The sequence below is a fragment of the Girardinichthys multiradiatus genome, chromosome 22 (assembly GCF_021462225.1).
Source record: "Girardinichthys multiradiatus isolate DD_20200921_A chromosome 22, DD_fGirMul_XY1, whole genome shotgun sequence".
In the NCBI taxonomy this organism is placed as follows: Eukaryota; Metazoa; Chordata; class Actinopteri; order Cyprinodontiformes; family Goodeidae; genus Girardinichthys; species Girardinichthys multiradiatus.
In genome coordinates, this window is record NC_061814.1 from 4,472,415 (window position 1) to 4,490,469 (window position 18,055).

Below are 18,055 nucleotides of genomic sequence, written 5' to 3' on the forward strand. Positions count from 1 at the left end.
ACAGGACTTGGCACTTGCACACAGTGCCAAAGCTACCAGCACCTGGTTTAAGGAACAATGTATCACTGTTCTTAATTTGCCAACATTTTCTATGGGGTATTGTGAAGAGGAAGATACAATATGCCAGACCCAACAATTCAGAAGAGCTGAAGGCCCCTATAAGAGCAACCTGGGCTCTCATAATACCTGAGCAGTGCCACAGACTGATCGACTCCATGCCACACCGCATTGGTGCAGTAATCCAGGCAAAAGGAGGCCCAATTAAGTATTAAGTGCTGTACATGCTCATACTTTTCATGTTCATACTTTCAGTTGGCCAACATTTCTAAAAATCCTTATTTTGTATTTGTCTTAAGTTATCTTATCGTCTGAGATACAGAATTCGGGGTTTTCATTAGTTGTCAATTATCATCATCAAAATGAAAGGAATTAATGTTTGAAATATATCAGTCTCTGTGTAAGGAATGAATATAATACACAAGTTTCACTTTCTGAATGGAATTACTGAAATAAATTAAGTTTTTCATGATATTCTAATTTTATGACCAGTACCTGTAAGGCCTCGTGACCCATTCCCCAGTCGTGAGCAGCCACATGGGACAGCATCAGGCACAGCACTGAGACTTAAACTAACTGCAAGAGCTGCTGTTTTTCACTTGTTAAGTTGATGAAAATGGCGGTTCCCAACTAATCCAAGGCCTGTATTCTCAAAGATTCTCAGAGAGCTATCTTAGATAAACCTTCTTGACAAGGACTCCTGCAGATGATTCAGTTTGCTGCTGAGAGCGAAACTAAGCTATGATGTAACTTGATGTAAATTGGATCTTTCAGTGCCTGAAACCAAGGAAGGCCTCATGAACGACCTCCTTAAAGGAGATAACAGTTAGAAACTGTTTTAGAGTTGTTCATTTAAGAGTCTTTAGATAGAGTGTGTGATTGCTTCTGCGGACCAAGGACTGGAGGAGCTCCGAGACGTCTGACCGCCAACAGGGTGCGGTAGCTCGGACAGTCATAAGTCCGTGGTTTTGCACTTTTAAGTCCTTGTCCTCGTTATTGCCATGGATAAGACAAAAACTTTTCATAAAGCCTAAAATTGTAACTTCAGGCAAACTTTGGAGCTTCATCATCCAGACAGCAGCATCTCTCCTCTGTGCTTCTCCTGCCACCCTCTGACATCAGAACCCCTGAGCCTTATTTCATATGTTCTGGCTGGCTGGTGGTCCAGATAATTATCCCAGTGGATCATTTTAGACATAAAAACATAAATAAGATATTCTTGCATATACATTAATACACACTTTATTTAGTTTATTTGTGTTTTTATTTTCTATTTATTCTTTACTGAGATCTTCTACAAGTCACTGGAGCTGTGTAAGGTTCCCTCTATTGCTTAAAAAAGCTCCATCCTCACCCTAGTACCCAAGAAACACACCATCACAGGATTAAATGACGGGTGTCTGTGGTCATGAAATCCTTTGAGCAACTGGTGTTGAAGCACCTGAAGGACCCCACAGGCCCCCTGCTGGACCCTCTGCAGTTTGCCTAGTGGGTAAACAGTTTGGCAGATGATGCTGTCCACTTGGGACTACACTTCATCTTGCAAAACCTTGACCACCCAGGGATGTACACCAGGATCCTTTTTGTGGACTTCAGCAGGGTCTTCAACATTAGCAGAGATTGTATTTCCTGAGGCAACTCAAGAGGTACAACCTTCCACAGGAGCTGCTGGTCATCTTCTACACTGGCATAATTCAGTCTTTCCCTCTTCATCCATCTCAGTGTGGTTTGGCTTATCCACAAAACAGGACAGGTCCAGACTGCAACAAACAATCAGGTCTGCAGAGATAATCATCAAAGCTGACCTTCCCTCTATCCAGGACTTATACAGGTCTAGGGTCAGGAAAAGGGCAGCTAAAATCTCTGCAGACCCCACACACCCTGCACATAAACTGTTTAGGCTTCTACCTTCAGGAGGCGCTACAGAGCGCTGTCTGCTAAAACCAGCTGCCACAGACACAGTTTCTTCCTCCGCGCTGTTTCTCTGATGAACGCTTGACAGTCAGAGTTCCAGAACAACACCATGCATACTTGGACTGATCTCACATTATATTCCATTGTAAAGTAAATTGTGTATATATGTACATTTAAAAAGATAGTCTTTATTATTGAGAGCAAAGTGTACTGGAATCAAATTCCTTGTTTGTCTGTACAAATTTGGCAATAAAGCTGATTCTGATTAACAATCCAAAATAAAGATGCATACTGAGTATACAGGTCCTTCTCAAAATATTAGCATATTGTGATGAAGTTCATTATTTTCCATAATGTCATGATGAAAATTTAACATTAATATATTTTAGATTCATTGCACACTAACTGAAATATTTCAGGTCTTTTATTGTCTTAATATGGATGATTTTGGCATACAGCTCATGAAAACCCAAAATTCCTATCTCACAAAATTAGCATATCATTAAAAGGGTCTCTAAACGAGCTATGAACCTAATCATCTGAATCAATGAGTTAACTCTAAACACCTGCAAAAGATTCCTGAGGCCTTTAAAACTCCCAGCCTGGTTCATCACTCAAAACCCCAATCATGGGTAAGACTGCCGACCTGACTGCTGTCCAGAAGGCCACTATTGACACCCTCAAGCAAGAGGGTAAGACACAGAAAGACATTTCTGAACGAATAGGCTGTTCCCAGAGTGCTGTATCAAGGCACCTCAGTGGGAAGTCTGTGGGAAGGAAAAAGTGCGGCAGAAAACGCTGCACAACGAGAAGAGGTGACCGGACCCTGAGGAAGATTGTGGAGAAGGGCCGATTCCAGACCTTGGGGGACCTGCGGAAGCAGTGGACTGAGTCTGGAGTAGAAACATCCAGAGCCACCGTGCACAGGCGTGTGCAGGAAATGGGCTACAGGTGCCGCATTCCCCAGGTCAAGCCACTTTTGAACCAGAAACAGCAGCAGAAGCGCCTGACCTGGGCTACAGAGAAGCAGCACTGGACTGTTGCTCAGTGGTCCAAAGTACTTTTTTCGGATGAAAGCAAATTCTGCATGTCATTCGGTAATCAAGGTGCCAGAGTCTGGAGGAAGACTGGGGAGAAGGAAATGCCAAAATGCCAGAAGTCCAGTGTCAAGTACCCACAGTCAGTGATGGTCTGGGTTGCCGTGTCAGCTGCTGGTGTTGGTCCACTGTGTTTTATCAAGGGCAGGGTCAATGCAGCTAGCTATCAGGAGATTTCGGAGCACTTCATGCTTCCATCTGCTGAAAAGCTTTATGGAGATGAAGATTTCATTTTTCAGCACGACCTGGCACCTGCTCACAGTGCCAAAACCACTGGTAAATGGTTTACTGACCATGGTATCACTGTGCTCAATTGGCCTGCCAACTCTCCTGACCTGAACCCCATAGAGAATCTGTGGGATATTGTGAAGAGAACGTTGAGAGACTCAAGACCCAACACTCTGGATGAGCTAAAGGCCGCTATCGAAGCATCCTGGGCCTCCATAAGACCTCAGCAGTGCCACAGGCTGATTGCCTCCATGCCACGCCGCATTGAAGCAGTCATTTCTGCAAAAGGATTCCCGACCAAGTATTGAGTGCATAACTGTACATGATTATTTGAAGGTTGACGTTTTTTGTATTAAAAACACTTTTCTTTTATTGGTCGGATGAAATATACAAATTTTGTGAGATAGGACTTTTGGGTTTTCATGAGCTGTATGCCAAAATCATCCGTATTAAGACAATAAAATACCCTAAATATTTCAGTTAGTGTGCAATGAATCTAAAATATATGAATGTTAAATTTTCATTATGACATTATGGAAAATAATGAACTTTATCACAAAATGCTAATATTTTGAGAAGGACCTGTAGATGGTGATCAAACCAGCAGTTTATGGACTGAGTGAGAATGGATCAAAGCTTCGGGTTGACTTGGAATATGGAAACAGAATTAATGAGCAGGGAGAGTTCACCACATAGACCACATTGGAGAGTGGCTGAGCTCTTCACCTGTTAACAGCTGAAAGTGAGCTGCTCCAGCACACAGTCATAAGTAGTGTAGTAGTTTGGCTGGCTCATAAATGAACGATGACCCAACAACTGACTTTAAGTGAAGAAAGCGAGGCCTGCGGTACCTTAGATGTTGTTCTGGGAGTGTTTTTTGTGACCTCCTGGATATATAGTTGATGCACTATTGTGGTAGTTTTGATAGGCGGAAAATTCCACTGTTGTTCCTTGTTTTTTTTTTCAATTTGTGGATAATGGCTCTCATTGTGGTTAAGTAAAGATCCAAACCCTTAAAAATTACTTTGTAATTCTTACTGTATTGATTGAGGTAATTTGTTCCAGAATTTCTTCAGATCGGGGTGTGATGTGTTGCTGTATGAGATCTTTGAGCCCACTTAATGCTGTCAAACAGGTTTTATTTAAGGGATTTCTTGATTTCTACAGGCCTGGCAGTAATCAGGCTTGGGCTTGGCTGGTGAAATTGTACAAAAGATGTGCTTAAAAACAACTATTTAATGATATAAAAGTGTGATCATTTTTTCTTTTTTTCCATAAGGCCAGGTTGGTTTGGATAGTTTTTTCTCCTCAATAAATGAAATCATCATTTAAAAAACATTTGGTGTTTAATCAGGTTCTGTAAAAAAACAACAAATTTGTAAGCACACAAAGACTTTTGACATAACTCTAATCCAGTAAGCAACAGGTAAGTAGAAGGTACTCCTGGCCAGGGTAGCAGTCCATCAAATAGACAACATTTTAGTTTAAATACATGAATAATTTTGTTAGCTATACCATCTTTGGTGGGCGCAGTTTCAGAATCATGGTTTCATGTATTTATTATAGTCAGTATTATTAACTTGAGACATTCTCTCCTGTTTCTGTTCATGATCTGTTTTCTTTTCAAAAGTTCATTTACTAAATATTTACCTAAAATGGTGTAGCCTGAATTCAGAAACATAGAAGAAAAAATCTGATAAATAGACATTTTCTGACTTATTAGTGAGTCTGTTGCCAGCGTGACGGCCAGTCCTTCTCTATCCAGCTTTGCAGCAGCCGTAGCACATCGATGCGCTGATAGATGCGGCACAGTTCGGTGAGCTCAGTGACCGTCTTCTGGTTGTAGCGCAGCAGAAACTCCTGAGTGGGGCTGTGAGACAAGGAGCCCTGGGTCCGATGCTCCAGCAAGGTGAGTTCATCATAGCTCATTCCCCAACGGCTTGCAAAGTTCTTCCAGTTTTTGATTGTACAGTGGTTTGGATCCAGTTTTAATCGCAGTGAGTCCAGCAGGTCTTTGTCATTCATGAGGTCGCTGATCTTTGGTGGGGGTGCTGGGCAGCAGCACTTTTCACATGGACTGGTGAGTATTTGCAGTTGTTTGGGAAAGTCTGAGCACAAAAAGGACAGAAAGGGGAGCTAATTTCAGAGACCAAGAGAATCACAGTCTGCATCTAACAGCATGTTAACTGATCTATCTGTAATTTTATACTCACCGCAAAAAACAGAACTCTCTTTCAGTCCCCTGGTTTAAAAAAAAAAAAAACGACTTGTCTTCCCTAGATCTTTGGGTCATGTAATTACAACTCCAGAAAACAAGACAGGATGACATATTGTACTGTTGTACTGTATTTATAAATCATCCACTAAAATCCCAGAGAACCCCCTAAAAAAACAAATCAAACCTGACAACTTTTACATGAATTATTGTGAGGAGCAGATGCCCCACAATCATGAGATTAATTGATCATCAACAAAGGGGATGTTTTTCCACATGCTTTTCTTATACTTGGCTTTGTTAAATAAAAACTGACCCAAGTTAAAGCTGGTCAGGAACAGAAGATTTTCCTGACATCCTGATACTTTTTTTTTTTTTTAACTACACAGTACAATTTATAGAGCGGTATTAGCTTTTTGCAATATAATTTGAAATAAACACTTCAGCAAAAAATGAGTTTTCATGCAGACAAGCTACAATAATTATAGAAAAAAAACTGTACCCGGCATAGTAGATGTTGAGCAAATGCAGTCTTCCACATCTTCAACTGGCTAAAAGCAGAGAATATATTAGTTACATTACTTCCAATCAACAGATTCCTATCTCTACAGGAATCTCCCACAATTTGTAAATGGCTAAAATAATTATTTAAAAAACTGAATTCACTCTTGTGCCTGAAAAAGAGGTAGTTATTACTTTGAATAATCACATATTTTACTACAGGATAAATGCATTACAGAGTGACTAAATATATATATTTTTAATCCATTTAAAGAAATGTCATGCTGGCAACAGCAGATACATTGTCAATTGCTCAATTCAGAGCAGTACACAACTTCCAGTTGAGTTGGAAGTTTTTCCTTCACTCACAAATAACATCTTTCCACACAGTTAAACACTGACTTGATGATACTTGGTTATAAAAATGACCAAAACGTATGTTTTTAAAGACATTATACTAAATCAATCCACTTTAACTTATTCGACAATGGAATTATCTGCTCTTTGCACTTGACAAACCACTCCAACTTCCTCCACCACCAGCCCCTGTATCCCTGGATGGATTAAGCAGGTATAGAAATCGGATGAATGAATGGAATGTTGGTCCACTACCCATGCTGTTTTTCTATATTCATGTTGTTGCTTGTTCTTCTGTTTTGTAGGCAAATATTTTGTGTGTGTGTGTGCACATACTTTATCTACAGGGGTTGGACAATGAACTGAAACACCTGTCATTTTAGTGTGGGAGGTTTCATGGCTAAATTGGACCAGCCTGGTAGCCAGTATTCATTGATTGCACATTGCACCAGTAAGAGCAGAGTGTGAAGGTTCAATTAGCAGGGTAAGAGCACAGTTTTGCTCAAAATATTGAAATGCACACAACATTATGGGTGACATAACAGAGTTCAAAAGAGGACAAATTGTTGGTGCACGTCTTGCTGGCGCATCTGTGACCAAGACAGCAAGTCTTTGTGATGTATCAAGAGCCACGGTATCCAGGGTAATGTCAGCATACCACCAAGAAGGACGAACCACATCCAACAGGATTAACTGTGGACGCAAGAGGAAGCTGTCTGGAAGGGATGTTCGGGTGCTAACCCGGATTGTATCCAAAAAACATAAAACCACGGCTGCCCAAATCACGGCAGAATTAAATGTGCACCTCAACTCTCCTGTTTCCACTAGAACTGTCCATCGGGAGCTCCACAGGGTCAAAATACACGGCCGGGCTGCTATAGCCAAACCTTTGGTCACTCATGCCAATGCCAAACGTCAGTTTCAATGGTGCAAGGAGCGCAAATCTTGGGCTGTGGACAATGTGAAACATGTATTGTTCTCTGATGAGTCCACCTTTACTGTTTTGCCCACATCCAGGAGAGTTACGGTGTGGAGAAGCCCCAAAGAAGCGTACCACCCAGACTGTTGCATGCCCAGAGTGAAGCATGGGGGTGGATCAGTGATGGTTTGGGCTGCCATATCATGGCATTCCCTTGGCCCAATACGTGTGCTAGATGGGCGCGTCACTGCCAAGGACTACCGAACCATTCTTGAGGACCATGTGCATCCAATGGTTCAAACATTGTATCCTGAAGGTGGTGCCGTGTATCAGGATGACAATGCACCAATACACACAGCAAAACTGGTGAAAGATTGGTTTGATGAACATGAAAGTGAAGTTGAACATCTCCCATGGCCTGCACAGTCACCAGATCTAAATATTATTGAGCCACTTTGGGGTGTTTTGGAGGAGCGAGTCAGGAAACGCTTTCCTCCACCAGTATCACGTAGTGACCTGGCCACTATCCTGCAAGAAGAATGGCTTAAAATCCCTCTGACCACTGTGCAGGACTTGTATATGTCATTCCCAAGACGAACTGACGCTGTATTGGCCGTAAAAGGAGGCCCTACACCATACTACTTTCAGGATTTGCAGCCTATACCATCCAACAGCAGGACTAAAAACGGAAATCAACCTTTGGCTTTAATTAGTTGCATATAAAAGTTGTTTAAGATGCTTTTTACTGCACACTGTCCCTCTTAAAAAGAATATATAATTTAATCAGAAAAGCCTAATTATAGGATAAATTCTGTGTGCCGAGAGAGTGGCTTGGCTTGCGTTTCCTCCTGTGTAGAGGCAATCTATTACACTGTAAGAGTGATTACATCTAAATGACTATTTGGTGCCATAAATTCACTGTATGTTTCATGTTGATATTGATTAAATCAGACAGCACCTGTTTTCATCAATTCTATCCCCCATTAGGAGCATTTTGATGACTCCTGCAGTGAAACATGTTAAAACATAAACCCAGCAGAGTACTTATAGTACATCAAGGCTCTGCTTCCATGTCCTCAGGGACATAGGAATATTTAATCAATGCATATTTATGAATGATCAGATTTTCTTCCCTACTTTCAGATGATGACTTCTTTTTCTAAATGCTTATTACCATCAAAGCTCCCTTTGAGAAAGCTGCACACCACAGATTGATGGAAGCTGTCTTTCTATCTTTTGAGCTCCTGCTCTGTTATTAGAGAAGCTCACAGCTGCACAGAGAAACCAAACCACAACCTGTTTGCTCACAGCTCAGATTAAAGAGGAATTAAACACTGTGCATCGTTCTCAGACCTGAAGAAGACGATTTAGTAGGTGTGTACTTTGGGGGAGAAAACCTTCAGCTGACGATCCTAATTCAATATTAAAAATAAAAAGGCGTTCAATAAATCAACCTTGTTGCCTTGTCATAATTTATGTAAATGTAGATTATTTTGGCATTTCTTGTAGAGTTGATATCTTATGTCCAAACTTGTAGATATCCATCTTAAAAACAGAACATCTGACTATGACTGTTAGATGTTAGTAGGAAAAAATATAAATATGGCACAAGAACAGCAAAGAGCATTCTACTGCATCCGTAAAACTTCAACTGCAAACTTGATAATCTATTTGAGCTTGTAGCTTTTAAAAATATATTAAGGAAGATTATCCTGAATTAAGAAGTGTTAAACATATGCTATTATCCCATTGTTTATATACTGTTGATTGTGCAGCTGGCTTCTCAGGACCTTTCTATGGGTACTTGGTTGTGGCCAGCTTCCTTGAGGCCTCATCAGAGTTGCCACTTGCTTACAGGGTCCAAAGGTATCTGCAATGTTGTCTTCTGGTAGTTCAAGCTCTTTGCTGGTAATCATCCTGCCCCTCTTGGATACCACACTCATCTAGTCTGAATGACATTCTTATATTCTAGCTGAATATCTTAGGAGGATCAGTGAGTTGACTTCTTGTTCATTCTTGGAATGTAATTCATGCAATTCATGTAGAGGGGGTTACTGATGTTGGCTCCAATTGGAAATCAGTATTCATTTACTTACTTTGTGATGATCTGACAGAGGGGGTTCAGATCTATGGAGAACAGTAGTGGGGACAAAGCATCACCTTGGCATATCTCATATTTGATGGTAACTTAGCAATTAACATCAATGTTGCTTTCAGAGTTGTCCTCTACATTCCCATTAAGGCTCTATATGAAGGAGATACAGGGGTAGGAGAATGAAAGTGAAACACCTGGTTTTAGACCACAATCATTTATTAGTATGGTGTAGGGCCTCCTTTTGCGGCCAATACAGCATCAATTCATCTTGGGAATGACATATACAAGTCCTGCACAGTGGTCAGAGGGATTTTAAGCCATTCTTCTTGCAGGATAGTGGCCAGGTCACTACGTGATACTGGTGGAGGAAAACGTTTCCTGACTCGCTCCTCCAAAACACCCCAAAGTGGCTCAATAATATTTAGATCTGGTGACTGTGCAGGCCATGGGAGATGTTCAACTTCACTTTCATGTTCATCAAACCAATCTTTCACCAGTATTGCTGTGTGTATTGGTGCATTGTCATCCTGATACAAGGCACCGCCTTCAGGATACAATGTTTGAACCATTGGATGCACATGGTCCTCAAGAATGGTTCGGTAGTCCTTGGCAGTGACGCGCCCATCTAGCACAAGGATTGGGCCAAGGGAATGCCATGATATATCAGCCCAAACCATCACTGATCCACCCCCATGCTTCACTCTGGGCATGCAACAGTCTGGGTGGTACACTTCTTTGGGGCTTCTCCACACCGTAACTCTCCCGGATGTGGGGAAAAACAGTAAAGGTGGACTCATCAGAGAACAATTCATGTTTCACATTGTCCACAGCCCAAGATTTACGCTCCTTGTACCATTGAAACCGACGTTTGGCATTGGCATGAGTGACCAAAGGTTTGGCTATAGCAGCCCGGCCGTGTATATTGACCCTGTGGAGCTCCTGACGGACAGTTCTGGTGGAAACAGGAGAGTTGAGGTGCACATTTAATTCTGCCGTGATTTGGGCAGCCGTGGTTTTATGTTTTTTGGATACAATCCGGGTTAGCACCCGAACATCCCTTTCAAACAGCTTCCTCTTGCGTCCACAGTTAATCCTGTTGGATGTGGTTCGTCCTTCTTGGTGGTATGCTGACATTACCCTGGATACCATGGCTCTTGATACATCACAAAGACTTGCTGTCTTGGTCAAAGATGCGCCAGCAAGACGTGCACCAACAATTTGTCCTCTTTTGAACTCTGGTATGTCACCCATAATGTTGTGTGCATTTCAATATTTTGAGCAAAACTGTGCTCTTACCCTGCTAATCGAACCTTCACACTCTGCTCTTACTGGTGCAATGTGCAATCAATGAAGACTGGCTACCAGGCTGGTCCAATTTAGCCATGAAACCTCCCACACTAAAATGACAGGTGTTTCAGTTTCGTTCTCCAACCCCTGTAAGTGTGCTGTTGATGTTAGCTTCAAGCACTCCAGGATTCCTGTGTGTGGAATTGAGACAAAGGCTTTCTTGTGGACAATCCAGGCAGCACAGATATTTTGTAGTTCTTTCCATAGATTTCCTCTAGGATTTAAGTCAGGTGATTAGATGGCCATTCGTGTAGATTTATCTTCTTTCTCTAAAACCAAGTCAGAACATCCTTGACTGTGTGCTTGGGGTCATAGTTTTGCTGCAACATCCACCCATGTTTCATCTTTATCATTCTGGTGGATGACAGCAGTTTTTAATGAAGAATGTTTTGATACATTTGTTCATTCTTCCTTGCTTTATTTATATGAAGACTCTCAGTGCCGTATGCTGAAAAAAACAAACCCCTTTACCATGATTTTCAAACCTCAAACTTCATTGTTGGTATGGTTCCTTCTGACCTCCAAACAAGGGTTAGGATCAGTATATGATCAGTATATCATTTGACAGGCTAGGCTTACTAGTTGATTATGTGAAAGTGATATTACGTTTTTACAGATTGCTTTATATAGATTTTTCTGTTAAGGCAGCTAGTCAAACAAGCAACCTTTCTCAAGAGAACAGTAAAGTTCATCTCATTGCATCATGTTTAATTGTATCATATCAACATAAACAAAAGACCATGTTACAAAGAAATGTTTTTCCTCACACCTATTCTCACCCAACACTCATATCAACTTTAATATAATAGTATTGAGCGTTTCCTCTAGGGTTTTGGTTTGTACCGACACAAAAACTTAAAAGAATTTATAGTTTTCATGTTTCTATCAATACCAGCAATCAATATTCAAGACATTAAAATTAATATAAACATAACAGAATTTAACTGTTATTGAACAAACACTCCATGTATCTATCTGTCCATGTAAATCTTTATATATTCATCTTTATATTTTTTCAGTTTCTCTCCATCTGTCTAGCTTTATCTATCTGTTTCTATCTATATCAGTGCTGGGCAAATTCTTAATCAGGATTAATTACACTGTTGTGTGCAAAATTCAGTACTGAATTGTGTTTTGTGGACTTACTTCAACAGTAATTCTATATGAACAAGTGTAATAACATTTGGTTTGCAAACTATTCAAACAAATAAAAAGCTAATTAACTGCAATATTCTCTAAAGATTTTTTTGTGGCACTAGAGGCCTTTACTATTGTTATTTTCCGAAAGTAAGCAGACAAAGTGTGAACAACACGGATGGTTTATTTTACAAAAATCAAGCACGACCCAAACTGAGCCATTGGTCCTGGCCCTCTGCAATAGCTGACGGGCCAGGCCAGCAGTGAATGTTCCAGTGATCCAGATGGCCAATCCACCCCTGGGCCTAGGTGACAGGAGTCACAAAAAGCATCTTTTAATATATCCGTTTAGAAATTCCAGCATCAAGGCCAACAAACTGTTATAAAATAATTAAAATAATGCAGCTTGAGCAGTTAAAAATCAATTGACAGCGTGGCGTTCTTTGTAGCACACTAGGTATACCTGTTAACACTATAATATGGAGTTCTCACATCAGCCGTTTTGTCTGCCTTAATTTGCCTTAATTTGAGCCATATTTTACAAAATCTGGCTCGAAATAAGGACGCTAAGACCGTGTTTATGACAGATGCATGCTCTTCCCATATCAGAACAGGATGGTTTTGTTGACATGACCAAATGGTAGGAGAAAAGCTGGTATTGTTGTATTAAATAATAGTAGAGCATTTCCTAAGGACATTTAATATTTAGTTATTTTCAGTTTACAATCCACCTTCAATAACTAATGTTTTTATAATGTGTTTGTTTGTGTTAAAGCCCAATGTAAGCAAATATAACCTAAAGAGAATATTTCCAACAGTAATATGCAGCTGCCCTACCAAATTAGACAAATACAACCTAGATCAAATACACTACGGTTCTACTCACCTGTCTGATCTTGTTGTGTGAGGAGGGGTGTAGGTATCCAGAGGGCATGGAGCTAAGATGTAGTGTCACAGCATCTGACAGGCAAACATTACACACAGGCTTAGACAGTTTTCTCTGTTTTCACAGCAGACTGGCATATGTAAACAGTGGTCACAGCTAAATTGACCACAGCAGAGAATGTATTAATTTGGTTGGAGACCTCATTTATAAATTGTATATCCTCCTAGTGCTATAGTTTTTACATTAATAAACTAATTTGCAGCTCTAAATCCAACAAATTCCATGAGCAGAGATGGCCAGCCCATAGGGGTAGCTGGGGGACAGCCCTCCCTCATAGAAGGGCAGGAAATTAAAAATACATTTTTACAAATTTTGTTATATAAATACTATATATATATAACAGTTTTACTTACTAAGGTGTGCCTCTATGTAATATTAAATATATATAAATGACATTTCCCCCTCAGTCTTATAGATCCAGGGGGATTATTTCACCTCCGACAGCCAAGCCAGGTCAAAACCTTTTATTAGGTGGTGACTGGACTTAAGCTGCGTGTCAGGGGCAGGGCATGAAACACTTGGGCTATTTTGTGTACTTCTACCTTTGGCATGTGTACCAGGAGTAGGAGAGTTAGCCCTGCTGCTGATCACAGGAGAGGAAGTGCTGCCATCAAAACAAACCTTTTTAAAACCGCAGCTATCCTCGCCTGCTTTCTAGGTTTTAGCGACATATTTTTCTGTCTGCTGTCAGGAGCTCGTGTTCACCTGCGTGCGAGCATAAGTAACTCAATGCGTCAGCATCAGCGACACAGTATGAGGAGTGTGTTTTCGTCCAGCTTTTGTCAAGTGGCGGTCTGATTGGCGAGGCGGGGAACCCCCCCTTGAATAGTCGTAGGGTGAACGCTGCAGTTGCTCCCTCAGATTAGAAGTATTCCCACTGCTGGTCTTGAACATTGCATCACAAATATTGCACCGACCGTAATCTGCACCGCATTTTGAAAAGTGGAGCCATACTTTTGAGAGCTTTCTGTCAGCCATGCTTGCTTTGTTGACAGTACCAGCGGCTACTGATGTCATCATCCTCCTGTGTGTGCAATGTTATGTACGTGTCCAGCAGGAAAATCACCCACTCTTCCACTCTCTCGGTGTCACAATGATGCGTTTAGGTACCGAAACGTGGTACCATTTGATTTTACTTGAATCGGTACTCGGAGTCGGTACCCATCCCTATAGCCAATGCACTTTTCTGTTTTCCCTGCATTTTTTTTAAAAGTGCCAAATGTGATTTAACGTGGACACAGTCAGGACAAACTGAGTTGAAGCACCTCTGCAAACGCATTAAGAAGCATGAACAATCAAGAGTTCACATGGAAAACTGTGTCAAGTTGGCTGTGCTCAGAAAGATTAGCATAGCGGTGCCGCTGGATGACGGATACCGCGTGGAGGTAAGAAGGCACAATGAAGAGGATGATAAGAATCGTCATATTTTATCAAAACTCTTTGACTATATTAAGTTTTGTGGTGCTTTTGAAATGGCATTGCGCGGTCATGATAATTGTATCCGTCATCTCACTATTGATTCCATTTATATATTGGAGTAGGTAGAGAAATATATTGTTACATCAGCCCGACCAAGAATATCTTTCACCAGCCGCCACGACCCATGAGTACAAGGGATCACAGCAAATTTTTCTTTTTATTCAGTTTGTAATTTCTGTTCTAACAATTATGGATCTTAAAAAGTATGTTTGTTATGTTACAGACATCTTTTAAAGTTAGAATCTTTAGTTGAACTGCCTTCTAACTAGGACTTTTTGGAAAAGGTATTTACCATAAAAATAAAAAATCCAGCTCAAATATTAAAGCTTTCCATAAGCTCTCAGTGCGTGGAGGCCAATGCGATTTGAGCGTCAAAAAGGCGTCCAACACCTCAAGTTGGACAAAGTTGTGCACTTTGAAGTCAGACGCTAATATCGAGCGTCAAAAATGCTCTAGATGCACGTCTGAGCAAAGTGTGGACAGAAGCGCGTTAGGAGGAGCTACCCTTGATTATTTTCCTCTACCGGTGTCTTGTGTACAATAGCAGATGCAATTGAGAGAGTGGCTTGGCTTTGATTACTGAATAATGACAAGACGGGCACAAAACGTGACAATAAAAACCCTTTTCAACTGGCTCGTTTTAGGCATTGTGGCTCCACTCAGCTCAGGGGAGTGTGGCAGGAGAAGAGGAGGCGAGACGCTGCTGTCTGGACTGGTGGCGATCCAAAGCCAGAAGTTCTAATTTTGCGCTTTATGAGGAAGTTTTTGTCTCAGCCATGGCAATAATAAGGACAAGGACTTTAAAGTGCAAAACTGCGACCTTTGACTGTGCTGAAGTTATTTGGATATTCGCGCTCCGCGGACACAGTGGGACTTCCTCCTGTTTGAGCCAAGGCAGGCAGATGCTCTCTGCCTGCTCCATCCTCATGCAGACGCTGGTTTCGCCTAAGGACCGTCAATAAATTTTTTTCAGCGTGGTTTTGTTTTGTGTGTTTTGGGGGAAATGTTTGTGCGTCTGAACAGCTGATTGTATGTGTGATCAACTGGTTTAGGATGTTATTCAATACAGTGCTCTGCCTGTAATTGAGAAAGCTGATGCGTTATTTTTCTGTTCTTTCAGCTTTCAGGCATAGTTTATTATTTGTAAAAAAAATGGTCCTTCGGTTCTATGATAAAATCCATCATCACGTCACAAAGTGAACTTCTGATTGGTTGACACACCGGGCCAACCTCCGAAACAGAAACAAAAAGCAGGAACAACCTGAACAGGGTGGGTGGAGGAAGCCTCAGAAGGAGGGCCAGAATTTAAACAAAAAACAGAAACAAAGTTCAGGCGGGTGACCCGGTGGTTGTCCTGTGCGGGCATAAAGTTCAGGCAGGCGACCCAGTGGTCGTCTGGTGCGGGCACAAAGTTCAGACGGGCGACCCGGAGGTCGTCCCGAGCTGGCACAGAGTTCAGGTGGGTGGCTGGGAGGCCTTCCCTTACAGGCAAAAAAGTTCAGGCGGGAGCCAGGACCCGCCTGAACTTTGGACGGCCGGTGGCGGCAACGTCGGTGAAGACATAGAGACCAGCAGAGGGGTAGGAAACTGAGTGGCCGGCGGCGGTGACATTGGTGAAGACATGGAGGCCGACAGAGGCATAGAGACCTGGGCAACTGGCGATGGTAACGAAGGCAAGGACCTGCAGACCAGTCATCCTTGATTCCTGCAGAACCTGATTTGTGTTTGGACTCTTTTGATCCTGTGGAGCTTCCTGAATTATCAGAAATATTAGCTTCATCTAAACCTTCAACTTGTATGTTAGACCCAATCCCAACCAAATTATTTAAGGAAGTGTTCCCTCTGATTACCAGCCCCATTTTAGATATGACTAATCTATCCTTAGTAAATGGATATGTATCACAAGCTTTTAAGGTAGCTGTAATTAAACCTTTGGCTAAGAAACCTTCGCTTGATCGAAATTACTCGAAAAATTACAGACCTATATCCAATCTTCGATTCTTATCTAAAATTCTTGAGAAAATAGTTGCTAATCAAATGTGTGAGCATTTACACAGCAATGACCTGTTTGAAGAGTTTCAGTCAGGTTTCAGAGCTCATCATAGCACAGAAACAGCTCTGTTGAAAGTCACTAATGATATTCTCAATGGACTTGTGTCTGTACTTGTCCTGTTAGATCTCAGTGCTGCATTTGATAGTCGATCATAATATTCTCTTAGAAAAGCTGGAATATGCTGTAGGGATCAGGGGAACAGTGATAGGCTGGTTTAAATCTTATTTGTCTGACAGATTCCAGTTTGTTCATGTAAATGATAAATCATCTTTAAACTCCAGGGTTAATTGTGGAGTACCACATGGTTCAGTACTTGGGCCTATTCTCTTTACTATATATATGCTTCCAATAGGTAAAATTATCAGGCAGCATAGGATAAATTTTTCCTGTTACGCTGATGATACTCAGCTTTACTTATGCATAAATCCTGATGAGCCCAACCATTTAGATAGTCTACAAGCATGTCTTGAAGACATAAAAACTTGGATGACTTTAAATGTTTTGCTTCTAAATTCAGACAAGACACAAGTTGTCTTTGGACTGGAGTCTTTAAAGAAGAAACTGCTTAGTCAATCACTTAACCTGGATGGCATTAAATGGACCTCCGGTAATAAAGTAAAAAACCTTGGTGTTATTTTTGACCAGGACAGGTCATTTAAAGCCCATATTAAACAGGTTTCTAGGATTTCCTTCTTTCACCTCCGGAACATTGCCAAAATTAGAAATATCCTATCCAGGAGTGATGCTGAAAAACTAGTCCATGCATTTGTTACTTCAAGGCTGGACTATTGTAATTCTTTACTATCAGGATGTCCACAAAATGCAGTTAAAAGCCTTCAGCTGATTCAAAATGCTGCAGCAAGAGTTCTGATGAAAATTAAAAAGAGAGATCATATTTCTCCTATTTCAGCTTCCCTTCATTGGCTCCCTGTTAAATCCAGAATAGAATTTAAAATTCTCCTCCTCACATATAAAGCCCTTAATGATCTAGCTCCATCATACATTAGATATCTGATTGTTCCATATGTTCCTAACAGGGCACTTCGTTCTCAGACTGCTGGTTTCCTGGTGGTTCCTAGAGTCTCTAGAAGTAGAATGGGAGGCAGATCCTTTAGTTATCAGGCTCTTCTCCTGTGGAACCAGCTCCCGGTTTTGGTCCGTGAGGCAGACACAATGTCTACTTTTAAGGCTAGGCTTAAAACTTTCCTTTTTGATAAAGCTTATAGTTAGAGTGGTTTAGGCTATCTTCCTTATTTTTTACCTCCGCCTTCCTCCCTCCCTGTTGGTTGGGTGTAAAGGGGAGTCAGGTTTAGCCTAAACCGGCTCAGTTATGGTTGAGGTGCAAACACCCTCCATTTCTACTACCTGTATGATCCCTTCTCTTTTACAATGGTTATAATCAGTCTGACAGGGAGAGGTACACCCAATCCTTGTGGTTTTTAGTATAGCAATGGCCATCAGTGGGCTCTAGATGGACAAACTTTATCAGTTTATTATTTTACTTACTGCCCCTACACGTGGCCCATTCTGGGGTGGCCGGGCTCTGGCACTCGGGGGTTTGGTCTGGCCTCCCCGGCGGCCCCGCGCCGTTCCGGACCCTTTGTGGGGTGCCTTGAGACGACATTGTTGTAAATAAGCACTATATAAAGAAATAAATTGAAACTATCTCTGTAGTTATGCTGCTATAGGCTTCGGCTGCTGGAGGACCAC

General features: G+C 41.4%; 1 protein-coding gene across 2 annotated transcripts in view; it reads right to left on the reverse strand.

Moving 5' to 3' along the window:
* Positions 1–4,418: 4,418 nt before the first annotated feature.
* Positions 4,419–18,055, reverse strand: part of edaradd (EDAR-associated death domain) — a 37,780-nt gene continuing 24,143 nt past the window's right edge. For both annotated transcript variants that reach the window (XM_047351366.1, XM_047351365.1), the window contains exons 4-6: positions 12,754–12,827; positions 6,014–6,062; positions 4,419–5,404 (exon numbers count right to left, since the gene is read on the reverse strand). In XM_047351366.1, the coding sequence (XP_047207322.1) occupies positions 5,016–5,404; positions 6,014–6,062; positions 12,754–12,827 (512 nt within the window). In that variant the 3' untranslated portion in view covers positions 4,419–5,015. The remainder of the gene's footprint in view (positions 5,405–6,013; positions 6,063–12,753; positions 12,828–18,055) is intronic.